At 41.3% G+C, this 15115-nt stretch overlaps 1 protein-coding gene across 3 annotated transcripts; it reads right to left on the bottom strand.

The window, feature by feature from the left end:
- Positions 1-4019: 4019 nt before the first annotated feature.
- Positions 4020-12384, bottom strand: eda2r (ectodysplasin A2 receptor). 3 transcript variants are annotated; one of them, XR_006152537.1, is made up of 10 exons: positions 12091-12384; positions 11068-11162; positions 9955-10133; positions 9594-9682; positions 8997-9176; positions 8505-8609; positions 7347-7945; positions 6658-6706; positions 4574-4945; positions 4020-4518 (listed from the first exon to the last, which is right to left on the bottom strand). XR_006152537.1 is itself a non-coding variant. In XM_031572003.2 (9 exons), exons 2-9 carry the CDS (start codon positions 11149-11151, stop codon positions 4638-4640), a joined length of 1527 nt encoding a protein of 508 aa, XP_031427863.1. In that variant the 5' UTR covers positions 11152-11162; positions 12091-12383; the 3' UTR covers positions 4020-4637. The 3 variants fall into 3 exon arrangements, 2 of the variants coding, with proteins under 2 accessions (XP_031427863.1, XP_031427862.1); XM_031572003.2 differs by having other exon boundaries at positions 4020-4945; positions 7413-7945; positions 12091-12383; XM_031572002.2 differs by having other exon boundaries at positions 4020-4945; positions 12091-12383.
- Between the last annotated feature and the right edge of the window lie 2731 nt (positions 12385-15115).

Raw genomic sequence — 15115 nt, forward strand, 5'->3', positions numbered from 1 at the left:
GTTGCTGGGTTAATTGAGGTGGTTGCCAGGGTAGTCATAGTGGTTGCTATGGTAATTGAAGTGGTTGCTATGCTGGTTACTAGGGCGTTGCTATGTAGTCATAGTGGTTGCTATGGTTCTTGCTAGGTTGTCAGTATAGTAGTGGTTACTAGGTTGTTGCTAAGGTAATTGAGTTAGTTGCCAGGGCGTTGTCAGGTAAGTCATGGTGGTTGCTATGATAATTGAAGTGGTTGATATGTTAGTTGCTAGGGCATTGCTAGGGTAGTCATGTTGGTTGCCGGGATGTCATAATAGAAGGTGTTGCTATTCTGGTTGCTAGGGTTGTCATGGTGGTTGCTAGGCCATTCCAAGAAAAGTGATTGTGGTTACTTTGTGTCAGAGAGGAAAGAAAGGGGGATAGAGAGACAGAGTGAAATGCTTTGCTTTATATGCTGGAGTTGAAAGTAGTCAAGATAGAGAAAAAGTGAGTAGATGGACTAAAGCCTGGAGACCGTGAAGGTGAAAAGGAGAGAAAATTGAGTGATAGACAGAGATGTGGAAAGCGTGTCAGAAAGACGAGATGAGACAGAAAGAGAAAAAAAGGGACAGGAAGAGAGAAAGGGAGCAAAGTGACTGGCTTCATTTATTTGAGGTATACAAAAGGAGAGATGATACAGCATAGAGGGATGGAGAGATAAAAGAGTGGAGAGAGCAAAGTTGGCAAGCAGGAGAGAAAATGGAGTGATATAGAGAGATGGATATATCCATCTATAGTGTGAAAAAGAGTTGGAGAGGGATAGAACAAACGTGGATGTAGGATGTAGGTTCTACAGTGAGAGAGAATGAGTGAAAGTAGGAAAGAGAATGGACAGAGGGGAGGAAGGAGATGTTAAAATGACCGGTGGGTAGAGTGGAAGATATAGACATGGTATGGAAGAAAAATAAGGAAATAAGATGGAAGGGAGGATAGATGACTGTAAAGTCAGAGAAGGCTGACATAAAAAAGGTGAACAATTAGTGTGAATTGATGGACTGGGTAATTGATAGAAGAAAGGAAAGAAGAGTGTAGTAAAGCAATTACTAGCATGTCTTTGCCTGCTGTGGATAATCACTGACTCTACTGTGATTACTTGAAAGAACAAATTGCCAAGCAATAGGCATGGATGTGATTCTTGGTCAAAACAGGATGCTTTTTTAAGTTGCTTTGAACTTTTACCTTTTTAATGGGACAGATTGTTTATGTTCTGGGGCAGGAAACAGAGCCAACCAAATATATTACTGTTAATCTTCTGTCATTTTTAAATGAAGATACCACCACCAATGTGGATTAATAACAGTACATACATGTACAATACATTTTACATTTAGCATTTTAACCCACTTCATGGACACTTATGTGCTGTGTTTTTTGAATAAACGGGGTTAGTCCAGTTGGTCTAAAAATTAAAGTTTTTTTGTTGGATATTCTAAATCTACAGTTCATTATCTTTAAAATGGGTCAGTTGTTAGATTTAGTGCATCCAATCAAGAGAAATTAGCGAAAATCATTGTCTTAACAGAAAATCTGGTTTGGAGAAAAATCTACTGTAAATTTAAATGAATGCACAGCAACCAATATTTCCTGTCATTCACTCATTATGAACCTTTGCACAAAGACAAATGACAACCACACGAATAACATATAAAAAAATTATTTCCAATGGTTAATCTTCGGAAAAATTATTTGAAGGTGTACAAATAGAATCGTTAAAGACTCACTTTATTTGTTGTATTCCTATGTAACTTATTCAGGGATGTCATTAAAGTAGGTGTTGCTATGCTGGTTGCTAGGGTTGTCATAGTGGTTACGAGGCCATTCCAAGAAAAGTTATTGTGGTTCCTTTGTGTCAGAGAGGAAGGAAAGGGAGATAGAGAGACAGAGCTAAATGCTTTGCTTTATATGCTGGAGTTGAAAGTAGTCAAGATAGAGAAAAAGTGAGTAGATGGACTAAAGCATGAAGACAGTGAAGATGACAAGGAGAGAAAATTGAGTGATAGACAGAGATGTGGAAAGCGTGTCAGAAAGACGAGATGAGCCAGAAAGAGAAAAAGAGGGACAGGAAGAGAGAGAGGGAGCTAAGTGACTGGCTTCATTTATTTGAGGTATACAAAAGGAGAGACGATACAGCATAGTGGGATGGAGAGATAAAAGTGGAGAGAGCAAAGTTGGCAAGCAGGAGAGAAAATGGAGTGATACAGAGAGATGGACAGTGTGAGAAAAAGGAGTTGGAGAGGGATAGAAAAAACAAGTGGATGAAGGTTCTACAGTGAGAGAGAATGAGTGAAAGTAGGAAAGAGGATTGACAGAGGGGAGGAAGGAGATGTTAAAATGGCCGGTGGGTAGAGTGGAAGATATAGACATGGTATGGAAGAAAAATAAGGAAATAAGATGGAAGGGAGGATAGATGACTGTAAAGTCAGAGAAGGCTGACATAAAAAAGGTGAACAATTAGTGTGAATTGATGGACTGGGTAATTGATAGAAGAAAGGAAAGAAGAGTGTAGTAAAGCAATTACTAGCATGTCTTTGCCTGCTGTGGATAATCACTGACTCTACTTTGATTACTTGAAAGAACAAATTGCCTGATTTATTTTCAACCTGTTTTACACAAGGACTAGTGATTAGATAATTTTGTGTTAGATTTCATCATCTTGATGTGCCATTGTTAATGTCTTCACAGATGTCAATGTTGTGATTTCTATTTGCATTATTTTTGTCAATTGATGGCAACAGTGAAAGAATACATTGAAGGGTATATTCTTTTTAATGGAAAAAATAAATGTCTTATGTTTAAACTCTGACTTTGTTATTCATGACAGTTCTCAGTTTTCAGCGTTACACTTTGAAAAATGGAGGCATTATAAACTACAAATTAATGTTTTTTGTATATTCTCAGTTTTAACTGTTCATTAAAAGCACATTGACTTGCCTCTGGGTTTGAAATGTGCTACATAAAACAACTTGATTTGCCTCAGTATGGATGTGAAACTGAAAATCATAAACTTAACCTACTGCCTCCTTTTTATATACTAAGCTCATCTGTCACTTGATTTGATTCGCAGATTTTCCTAGAAAGTCAAACTATATGTCATTATTCAGAGCAAGCTTGGGGTAGTAAGGGGAAAATGAAAAATACCAGATACATGTCACAACATACATCTACTGCAAATTGATGTGTGGTCAGAATTGTCTAGGATTGGTCCTTTCCTTTTGTTAGGCTTATTTGTCTCGCCCATGTCATTCTTCAAGTAGAACATCAGAATGGTTGCTTTAGAAAAAACTTAAAAAAAATGTAAACTATTTAAAGCCTTCTGAAAATGTGTTTCTTTTCATCATACCACATGTGGATGAGACATGGATTTGGTTTGAGAGGTTAATGAAAATAGTACGGAATTATTCGGCTCATTACTGAAGCTGTCACACCAGCGCTGGACTACGCTTCTGCCACGCCCCCTTCAACTTCAACTCACGCACCTCAATCCCATCACCGGAGTACTAATCACGCACATCTGTCACCTCTGTATTTTAACCTTTCACTCCCCTCACTCGTTGTGTGACCTCGCATCACGAAGGACTACTACCCTGACGATACCACTTCAGACCGGTGGATCTCTATACTTCTGGGCAGCGCTGCTGCCTCACGTGATCTTACCCTTAGTTGTTGTGCTTAACGTCTGTGTTTTGATCTTTTTCCTGAATCTCATCTTCTGTGCGTTCCCGTTTGGACTTTATATCTTCTGAGCTTTTGTATCCCGTGTTGCTTTTGTTTTGTCCCCGTTATTTCCCTGTTCCCCTGGCTTTGGCTCTTCAAATAAACTGCCATCTCCTGAGCGTCTTGTGTGTCGCCTAAAGTCCATGACAGAAGCACCCAACAATTTCCCCCAACAGTTGAAACCCAACAGTTTCCTTCATGGAGGGGCTAGGACATAACAAAAGGAAGGAAGGGAGGAAAGCAAAGATAGAAACATATGGCCATGTTAACAAGGTTCAAAACTTGAGGGGGTCTTTAAAAGGGACATTTATTTTGGGTGTATAACAGGAACACAAGAGCATTTGCCGTATTTTCCAAAAGCTTCCCTGAAAGAATGCTCGGTAAAAAATGTATCAGTAAAAAATAAAAAAAAGATGCATGTCTTAATCCAGCATTGAATTCCATCAAACATTTGCAACTGGCAAAGATAACCATGTCATATACTCAAGAAAATCTTTATCATTGGATCATCTACATGATCCTCGGTAGAAAAATATGTTTTCTTTTTTTCACAATCAAGTAGTCTTAGAATAAATAAAAAACATACAATAAAAAATGACAGAAAAAAAGTCACATACAAGACCAACCTGTGTAGATCTGATTTAACTTTTTTAAACCACCTTGTCTCTACTCTATTAGTGGTTTTCCTTTATATCTTTAATGCTAGCTGTAAACTCAAAACTGTGTTCATATATTTGCCATAGGACTTCCTCCTCCTGGGCTGCATGTGTTTGACATTCAGACTCAATGTGCGGTGTTCACACAACAGCACGAGGGTGTCCAGTCTCTGCATTCAGACTCAATGTGCGGTGTTCACACAACAGCACGAGGGTGTCCAGTCTCTGCATTCAGACTCAATGTGCGGTGTTCACACAACAGCACAAGGGTGTCCAGTCTCTGCATTCAGACTTAGAGTGCAGTGTTCACACAACAGCACGAGGGTGTCCAGTCTCTGAAGCTGATGGAGGGTCGTCAGCAAGTCTGGCACAGTGAGCAGCGTGCAGGAGGAGAGGTAGTGGAAGACGTGCTCAAACCCCTGCAGGCCTCGGGCGATCTCCGCAGGCACCCCCAAACACCGGGCCACCTGCTGGTAGCTCTGCACTCCAGGAAACACCGGATCCAGCCTTTGTGCCAGACTGTGCACCAGCAGCTTTGGTAGATCGCTTAGAGGCACGCCTAACAGAGAGAACAAAGACAGAACAGAGTCAAACCCTAAGGCTGGCGAGAAGGCGAGCTTAGATAGCTAAAATGTCAGCCACATTACTTCCATTTTATTCCCTCTGTGCATAAGAAAGATATACAGTACCTGTATCTAATCCAGTAACACAAGTATACCCTCAAGAATGTCGCAAATGGACAGCCCACTAGAAAGCACACATTTATTTTTTCTGCTGCCAGCTGTGTATCTGAACTGTCATACCAGAGAGCCTATATAGATTTGTCCATGTTAGGTTGACCTTTCACCTTGCTTTCAGGAGGGGCTCTATAGCTGTGATTCCACTGTTGGGCCAGTGCGAGCTAGGGCTATCTTTGGGCCAATCGGGGCTAATGGCCTGGGGCCTCAAGTGTGAGAACAAAAAAACATTTATGTTTCTACTATCGGGCCTATAGCCCTGCAGTATTGCCCAAAAATATATAATGTAAATTAACCATTTCACAAGCGAGTGGGAAGTTCAGATATCATTCGATAAAGTCTGGATGCCAGGCACCTACGACCTACGAAATAAGTTAGCAAAAGGAATATAATGGAAACTGAAGTGCTGTTTCTTATCTTCATTTTGTGGAATGTACAGTTAACACTAAAATAAAGCATATCCTTAATACGGTAAATAGATTTGTCAGACTCCTCTATTCCTTAAAACTGTCATGTAGGGTACTGGAATAGTGTAGCAACCCATATCACAGGCAGTCTGAAGACGTGACTCTAACATAAGCCAGCTATAGACATAGATCACGTTACGTAGCAAGCTAGTCTCAATTGTTTACATAAGTAAAGTTATGGAGATATACGTATATGTAAAAATATATTGAGATTTGTGGATCATGACATGCACCATGTATATAGCCTGTCACACAGCCAGGGCAACAGATTTGGATTGTAAATGATGCGTACCTTGGTAGTATTACAATCGTGTTGGTTGTTCATTCTCCTCTACCTGATCAAGCTACCATTGCACATTTTTATTAGCCCAAATATTAAGTACAGACCTGATCTTGCGTGCTGACCAGCTCCAATGATTCTCCGTTTTTTAATTATCTGTTAAGGTTATTTGGTAGCTTGTAGGTGATTTCGTATTGACTAGCTAACTTCTTTTGGCGCTGAGCCTCTCTTACCTGACTCCGCTAACCCCGTCTTTCACCTTGACACACCTGTTAGCCCTGCTTGGCCCAGGGGTAATCGTCGGGCCTAAAGCCCCTGGCCGCAAGCCCCAAGGAAGCCCTGGAAGTGACAGCAGGGACGCAACTGCCCTTGGAAAACACTAGTCTTTCACCACCCCTGCCTTTCCTGTCTATATAGACATTGTGCAGCTGACAAGGCCTCTCACCCTAGAATAAAAGGTGTTTGAGTGGACATTCAGACTCAATGTGCAGTGCCTTTCCTGTCTATATAGACATTGTGCAGCTGACAAGGCCTCTCAGCCAAGAATAAAACTAAAACCTGAAATTACGGGATAAACACTTCATGCTGTTTCTACGTCTGACAAGAGTGGCAGAGGTGACTAAGTTAAACAGTCTGACAAGGCCTTTCAGTCAAGACTAAGAGACGTTTCAAACTAAAATGGCAGTAGAAATACCTTCTACGGCTGACAACAGTGGCAGAGGTGATAAAGTGCAGAGCAATCAAGGACATTTAAACTGAGCTGAAATTGTCTGTTTTATTGGCTTACCTTGCATGATGGCACAACTCCTTTGAACTAAATTGAAGATGTTGGGCATCTGTGAATGACAAAAAGAAACCACCTCAGCTTAGTGTTGATCTCAGTACCAGTGAGTATGAGTCTGGAGGAAAAGAAAAGATGTTTTTAAATATTTCTTGGAATATCTCTTTTATTTTCAGACTCAGCAGACCTGCTGTTATGGGCAGCGGAAGCAACAGCTCAATAAAGACTGCTGTTTCAAAATGAGGATACAGTGTGAACAGAAAACAACACAATATGAATGAGATAAGAATGCACCCCCCCTCAGTGACATGTCTCCAATATCTGGCTAAGTGATACATGGTGGTCGCGCAAGAGTGAAACTATTCAGGCTCTAGCAGAATGATGTGGAAGATGACATTACTTCCAACTAGTTAAAACTTGAGCTGCCAAGCAACATGAAAGCCTCAATGTGAGCCTTATGGCTGTCAGCTGAGTCATTTTCAGGTCTCAAATTGAGAGAGGAAATTGGGGGCAAAAATGACATGGATTCCCTGCCGGGAGCCCTAACACTACATGCTTAACACTGCATACTTATTATAGTTGAGGGATTGAAATTCGGCTAGATGGAGATTTTAGTAGCTATCTTATATGTATGTTAAATTATGTATTTCAACTTGAAAGGCTGTAATTCTGCTTAAAGAAAAAAAAATACTCACTGCAACTGCAGGAACCACTGTTCTATCCATTTCCACATCCCTCTCATCTCTCCTTCCCTCTCTCACCTGACGCACATCGAGTGACCTGGGTTCTTCTGTGCTGGGCCTGCCCGTCTCCGAACAGACATGCAGCTCCAGGCTGATGTTAGAGGGCACGGAGGAGTACAGGTCCAAGGATGGCTCGTCGTCCCCAGGCCCTAAACCTGGCCCTTTTGAGGTGTGGAGCTCTGTATCGGGGGGGAATAAATCATCGCTGTCCAGCTCGGGGTGGAAAGAATCATGGATGTCCAGCTCCGTGCACTCCACAGGAACGTGGCGCCGCCTCTGCATCCACCCGGAGCCCTCCTCTGAGGCACAGTGGTGCCCCCCTGTGGCGAGCGCCGGCGCAGCGAGGTCTCTGCTCGTGGGCAGTGGTGTGGGGAGCCCAGAGGATGGCTGGGAGGCAAACCCAGACGAGCAGTCACTGCTGACGGACTGGCGCAGAGTGCACGACTCGCAGACACCTGGGTCAGAGAGCACCGCTGGCATGGCAGGGAGGCAGCAGTCCTCCTCGTTGTTGGCTGATCTCTTGTCACTGGTTGTTTGCCTTGGTATCATACCTAGGTTGATTAAGGAAGGGGTTAAAGTTAGTCAGGTGTGTATTTTATGTTCATTTAAAATCCATACCATCTCAATATAAATGGTTGTATACAAAGCTCTCAGTTGTTTGCAAATCAATGTAGTCATTTATCCAGCCCTTCATTTATTAGAGCAACTACCCACAGATAAAAGTAGAAATGCACAAATATGCATGCATGCGTATGTGCATGTGCATACACACACGCGCGCACACACACAGTGTACAAATACAGCTCTACACTAAAACATGTTCTTCATGATTTTGCTTGTTATGGAGCAAACAAGTCTTTCCCAAAGAAAAGTCGTTAATGCCAACACAAGCAATTTTAAAAGATAAAACCTATTTAGAAACCCATGAGCTGATGATTCAGTCATGAATCATAACCTCTAATTTTAGAACACTGCAAATGCAAACAGTAATTATAAACAATTGTACAAATCAACTGAGAATAGATTTAATGAAAAAGCAACATTAAATTAGTAACATGAAATTAAACATTAAATTAGTAAACAACTCAGAGTCTTTTGCTCCTCAAACACCTGAGATCTGTTCTTCTTCCTCCTGGGTCAGAGTGCACTGTGTTTCCGCGGTGGCAGAAGGGGCCTCTGTGTCATCGTGACTGCAGCTGTGTGGTATCAGGCAGCCTAGGAGAGAAATTACAGTATTCAGTATTCATTCAGTATTTTGGTGTCACTTTATCTCTTTCATTCACATACCTAAAATGTGGATGTATACAGTCTATACATAAAACCCACCTGCTACGCACAAAGACTCAGTAAAACCTTTAGAGAGAACTAAATAGATTCTACAGTTCTGTCTGCTAGTCACACCACAAAAAGACTGTATTCTGTGAATTGCAAGTTTTATAAATTAACCCAATTCAAAGCAATGACATTATTGTGAAACAAAAGTCAATGTTAACAAAAGTTAGGGAGTCCCTCTTTTCCTTTTATGCTATCCCCTGTGTCACACAACCAAGACGCTAAGAATAGCTTAGGTAAGAGAGTATCATAATGTGTGTGCATGCAGACCTTTGAAAAATCTCTTGAGCAAAGTAGATCTGCGATACATAAACATAGTGGCAGACAGCAGCAACATCATGGCAACAACTGCCACACAAGCAGAGGTGGTGGCAGCAGTGGTAAACGTGGTAGGTGTGGCCACTGGACTCGAGACTTTTTCCACATCAACTCCTCTACTTGCTGCGAAAGCTATGGGAACAGAAAACCAGGTTTTACATTTACATTTACATTTTACATTTACAACACACCTACACCTAGGCGTACTAAACACGGCAAGTACACCAACGAAGATGTGCATATACACTGAACACTCCACATGCTCCAACACTGTAGTGTTGCTCACTGGGAAATCTAAAATAATGCAATCAAAATCTATGGCAGACAAATAAAGGTATGCCATGACGAAACGACATACTGTATATAGTAATACATGGAGTTGCTGTATTAATATAATGTACGAATATAATGTGACTGCTCTGAGCAACTGATGCTGTGTTGCTATGTGATGTGACTGTCGACAGGATGCAGTGTCTGTGCCATGGGCATGTGAGTGTCAGACTAAATCTAGGCATTAGCAGCGGCGCTAACATCGGAGACTGTGCTTACTGCCGCAGAGTGGATTCCTGAAAGGGGGAGGGCCACATGACATGCACTCCAAATCTTGCTGGCCGTCTAGCCGCCGCTTACTGTAAAACCTGCAGGAAGTCCAAAAAAAAAGAAACAGGAAATTAACAGTTATCTCCAATTTTACTCATTACACAAGTGGTCCCCAGTACAATTTGTATAATGAGTACAAATTGTGTTGTGTGTGTATCCATCGTTTCATAAGACCTTCTCTCGTTTCAGTAAGTATAGCAACAAGAAAGCCATTCCACAGTACTTACAGTGGCTACAAAACAACAGTTTCAAGCAGAATCATTTGGTTTCTACTGGCAACATGTCCTAGACTGGCCTCTGGTGTACTCACCCTGGCAAGCATTCTCCACACATTGCATTGGTGGTGGGCGTGCAGGGCGACAGCTCACTCCTGTTCACGCGCCGGCATGCCTGGCACATCTGGCAGGGATGGGACCCCCAGGCCTCCTTAAACCAGCGGGCACCACAGGGCTGGCAGCGTGCCAGCGCTCCATACCCATACCCACAATCCTATAGGAATACAGTCGGAAAATGTTGTGTTTCTGCAATGCACTGCCTGTACATTCTAGGTTAAAGCTGTAGGTAAACTGGATTTACTTTAATTTACTTTAAACCGTATTGATTTAACTCAAACTTTAGAAAATTGATCTAAGAAATTGTAATGCTCATTTGATGCAGTTTTGGCCATTTTTGACTATTTCTACTTAGCAGAAATCTCTTGACGTTGATTTGTTAGTGCGGTAAAATACTAACATTGCACCCCATGTCATACTGGACCTCAGAGGGATGAGAGATGGAAGAAAGGAGGGACAGAAGTGGGCAGGGAGGAGGAGGGTTTATGATTCTCCAGCTTCCAGCCAATGACGTTGTTTGGTGTTATTTCAGGTCATGGCTGAGCTCAACTTCAGCTAACATGCCATGGTACACTTCTCTTCCACCCTCTCTTAGTCTGACTCCTTCGTGCTCATTTTCTAAAACTGTACTCCCCTTCTTGCCTTTCTTTCATCTCCTGTCCTCTTCTTTGTTCATGAAACTTATCTATTTTACATTTTCCTACCCAATGCTTTTTTTCATTGTCATCATTCCCATATATTTTCTATTGCCCTCCACTGACACTCCCCCCCTTCATGTTCTCTCTTCCCCTTCTGCCTTCCCTGTGGACTAGTGTGAACTTGTGCAGGGTGTGCCAGTGGGATTGGTCTCCAGTGAGGTTGAGAGACTCGGGACAATCTGAGCTCTGTCTGCTAGCCCATAGTGCCACCAGCTTGGGTCTTTTCTATAACCTGCTGCTACTGTCAGCACCAGTCCACTAGTCATTGTCAAAGCCTATGCTGAACATCCAAATCATCCAAACTCCCAGTAATACCTTTATTTACTAAATAAAAAGAGAAATTGAGAAAGAAAGAAAAAAAGAAATTAGCATAAATACAGGTTTTAGATTTACCTCTGTGAGTTCCTGTCCTGGTGAACACTGCACACAAGAATGACATCCTCCACTTTCATAATACTGATTTTCAAAGCAATCCATTTTGAGCACACCTATCAGAGCAGGAAAACCAAATGTTGATATGACAATTCTTACCATTCATTGATGGGAAATAAATAACCAAAAAACATTAATGATCATGTTGGCAAGTTGGTTGTGTGGATTATCTGTTTCTTAAGTTAGGCTGCTGCTTGAAAGATACTTAAACTTCCCAGAGCAGGATAGCTACTATTTACCAGACAGTCCTTATACATGTGAAAGCCATGGTGTTTTTCCTGAGAAAGATTCAATTATTATCCAAGTCACAGAGGCTATGAGAGTAATACACTACTGAAGCTTTTTTACGGATCCATCAGAATAATGCAATATAAATATAAATATAACAGATTTGTATAAATGATACATTCAAACATACAGTACATTATCTGGTCCTCATATTTTGTCAACATACGTCAATATACGATGAATAAATTATGAAACCGGCTTTCTCTCTCTCCTCAAACTATAGAGCAGCAATTTACAGTGTTTAGTTTAAGATCTATAATAACTGACAAGAAAGATACAACGAAACTCAAGAATTGCTTCAAAAACACTAACGAAATGAAGCATAAAAGAAAATAGAGACCTTATACCACTACGCCCTTATACGGACGCGGATATAAAAAACACAAAGAAACGTAATATGTCTAAACTAAACCAGTGACACAATGAGAAGCATACGTTCATTTAAGAAAACAATCCGTTGTTGCTTATGTTAAAATGCTCTTACAAAAGGTTTATAATTAATATAATAATAATGGTAACGTGTCTCGAGTAAACAGCATGTTCCACAATTACGCTACTTTCCTGCGTTGGCAAGTGGAGTGAGTCAGCAGTTGGAGCTGTTATGTGACACCCCTCAACCTCACTCGCTCCTCTCCTTCTCTATTTTAATGTATTATGTCATAGGCCTAGTGTCTTTTGAAAAGAAAAATCGCATACCTTTATCATCTGCTTTTGACAAATTTGACTGAATGTCCGTATCGCGTCTTGGCTACTTGGTATGAGGTAAGATTCATTTAGCTTGCGCCTGTCAGGTCAATAGTCGGGCATGTCTCAACATGTTCCCTGAGTGGTACCCGAATTGCAGCAGCGTCACCCACTGCGAACCCCACTAATAATGCATTGCACCCACTCCGAATGCTTATCGTTGACCTATTCTCTGTCGGACACAACACAAGCATTACAAATGTTCTATATTTGAATGGTTATCTCGTTTCAAAACAGGTTCTACTGGAATACGTTGTTCTATTCAGCATGTTCATGTGGGAGCCTATAGATAAAAAGGGGCATTCAAGAAGGTTTTGCCGTTTCAGGTGAGTGGCCTAGTCCTATGCAGTCCACAATTTTAGTACCATACACTTTTTGCCAAATTCAGCAAATTGCTCTTCATGGTCATCTAGTTGTCTGTTCAGTGTTTGCGGTGTTTGTACATAGTACTGGCCCTGTAATCAGGAAACAAACATAGTGGCTCGGACTGGACCATAAACAATCCCAACGAATCAACAAGTTGCTTAAAGAGCAGGGAGGGGGAGAGGTGTATTTTGGTTGCCTATGATCTCACACCTTGACATGGAGACCATAACACAGCATTGCCATTTAAAGAGCTAGGCCTAAACGTGTATTTTGAGTTGTACACTAAATAGTATGAGTGCATTGGGATTAAACACATCAATGCTGGTGTTAATTATGACTAAACTACAATTTAAAAAAAAATTAAAATGGCTGAATACGTCATCATATATTCATAAAATCATGTTGAACTTTGCAAAACCTGATGCTGACGCAGAGTCGACCATTGGGGCCTTGTCAGCCCACCTCCCCCAGCCACCATCCATGAGTATGAGTCTCATTTCCCTTTTCCTCATCATTCACACAAGTTTACACTTGGGAGGAGTTATAGGCTCAGAGATGGGGGTGAAGGCACACTTTACAGTTTTTCTTGATTGCTTAAACACGATTTTGACTGCTTTGTTTTATTTTTCAATACACCTCACACAATTAGCACAACCACACACCCAATGAGCAAAACACCTCAGATCCATTGCAAAATGAAACACTCTTGTAAAAACTATACACTCATTTAACAAAACCATATTTTGTTACCATATGAAACACACGTTGCATATGACTGAATTCTGTTTGTACCACTTACACACTGCTGTTATAAACCTACAACACTTTTAGCAATTCTACTTCTCAGTGATTAGAGTAGTGTAAGTGAAGTACACAGAGAAAGTGCAAATATACAATAAATTCACCAAACACTACACAAGACCAATGCTGCAGACTGATGAAAATATTATTTCATTCTCTCCATATACCCAAATCAGTCAACATGGAGAATCACAACAAAACATGTCCCAGTTTTCATGCTACTTCAGTAGTGTGCATAACACTGTAAGCTCAGCAAATATCAGACAAACGTAAAATGATATTTCCAGTACAGGTTACAATTCCATTAAAAAAAGATCAGAAAAAAATGAAAATACAGTACAAAAAAAGTTGTTTCATTTTACCCTGATCTCTTTTTACAGTAGGATGTGTGCCAGTGTTGACTGAGAGACCTGATGGACATTACTGTATTGAAAATGGCATTGTCACCGATAATGTTGGCTTGAATTTCTCTGAGCCTGATAGCATTATTTGCCAAAACCATGTTTATGATCTCTCGATCTTGTTCTTGCGTGAATACGGGCCCCCATCCTACTTTCAAGTTTATTTTATAAATTTGGTCTTCTTCTTCTTTGAGCACGTTTTCCTCCTGCTTCAGGTCTTCCTCTTCCTCTAGATCCACCTCGACCTCAGCCTCTGGCATGGCCTCCGCCTTTTCCTCTTCCTCCTTCTCCTCCTCTGTGGATTCCCCCTCTCACCCTCACTCTTCTTCTTCTGACTCCTTCCATTTTGGTTGAAGACAGATGAACTCATCTGCTGCATTTCTATAGTGCTTAAACCTGTTTGGTGTGTCTACAATTAAGCAATCATGTGTTTGCACACTTGATGGCTGTGTTTATTTGACAGGCTCATAAGTGTGGTAATTTGACACAGTGTTTTGGAATTGCAAGGAAGTGACCTCTTGATATACTTCTGTGTCTAAAGCATTCAAGTGTGTTTAGTGTTTTGCAAATCACTTGTGTGTATTGTTTCGCAAAAAGTGTGATGTTGACATGTGCTTATAGTGGTGCAAATCTGAGCCGTTGTTTTGCTCCTTGAGTAAAGGTTTTGATAATTGTGTAATACTTTTGATTTTAGTGTTTATCCAATCGTAAAAAACTGTAAGTGAGCATTATGCATCATCCACTTTAAGGATGGGCGGGGCTAAGAAGCTTAATTTCCATAGAGAATTGATCACATAGCCTATCTTAGTCTATTAGACATCAGAAAGACATGCAATAGCCGACTCTGCAGCGTCAATGTTTCATACATGTCTGGGTGTTTTGTGGTTATTATCGTCTTGTATAGCCCAGTATACAAAATGACTATCAGGTGGACACAATTACCACAGTTGGTTTAACCACTTTCATACTTTCACACAGCTGTAGGGCAGCACTTAGTCCACCAGGGGGCAACCCGATCCACGGCAAGTGTCCAAAGTCCCTGTGACTTTCCATCTTCGATCCCCCGCCCCCATACATGATCCTGTCTTCCTCTTAGGGAGACATCATAAGACGTCAGGACTTAGCCACTCTGACCCAACATGGTGAAACACGCTGCATGTACCCCCTCCCCCCTCTCCCCTACGGTAGCACCATCAGCCAGATCAAACTCCACAGAGTTGGCTTCCAACAACAGCCAAACAACCAGCTCAATGAGGGGAAAGCTTGGGCTTGGCATGATTACTTTTGAAGTGGTGCCTGCTTGCCTGCTGTTGTTGATAGGCAGGTGAGCTCATAAATGTCTCTGCCAGTGCAGAACAGCCTGACCTTGAACCTTGACCTTGCTGTTTTCTATGTACTGGGCACCTGTG

Source organism: Clupea harengus, chromosome 8 (assembly GCF_900700415.2).
Source record: "Clupea harengus chromosome 8, Ch_v2.0.2, whole genome shotgun sequence".
NCBI classification, from domain to species: Eukaryota; Metazoa; Chordata; class Actinopteri; order Clupeiformes; family Clupeidae; genus Clupea; species Clupea harengus.

Bases quoted from the DNA above. Each gene is read 5' to 3' on its own strand.
- eda2r (XM_031572002.2), bottom strand. From the start codon at position 11,151: ATGGATTGCTTTGAAAATCAGTATTATGAAAGTGGAGGATGTCATTCT. The intron at 7,946-8,504 runs GTGTTTGAGGAG...TAATCAACCTAG, and splicing joins GGAAGAAGAACAGATCTCAG to GTATGATACCAAGGCAAACA. The intron at 6,707-7,346 runs GTGAGTATTTTT...TGTCATTCACAG, and splicing joins CAGTGGTTCCTGCAGTTGCA to ATGCCCAACATCTTCAATTT.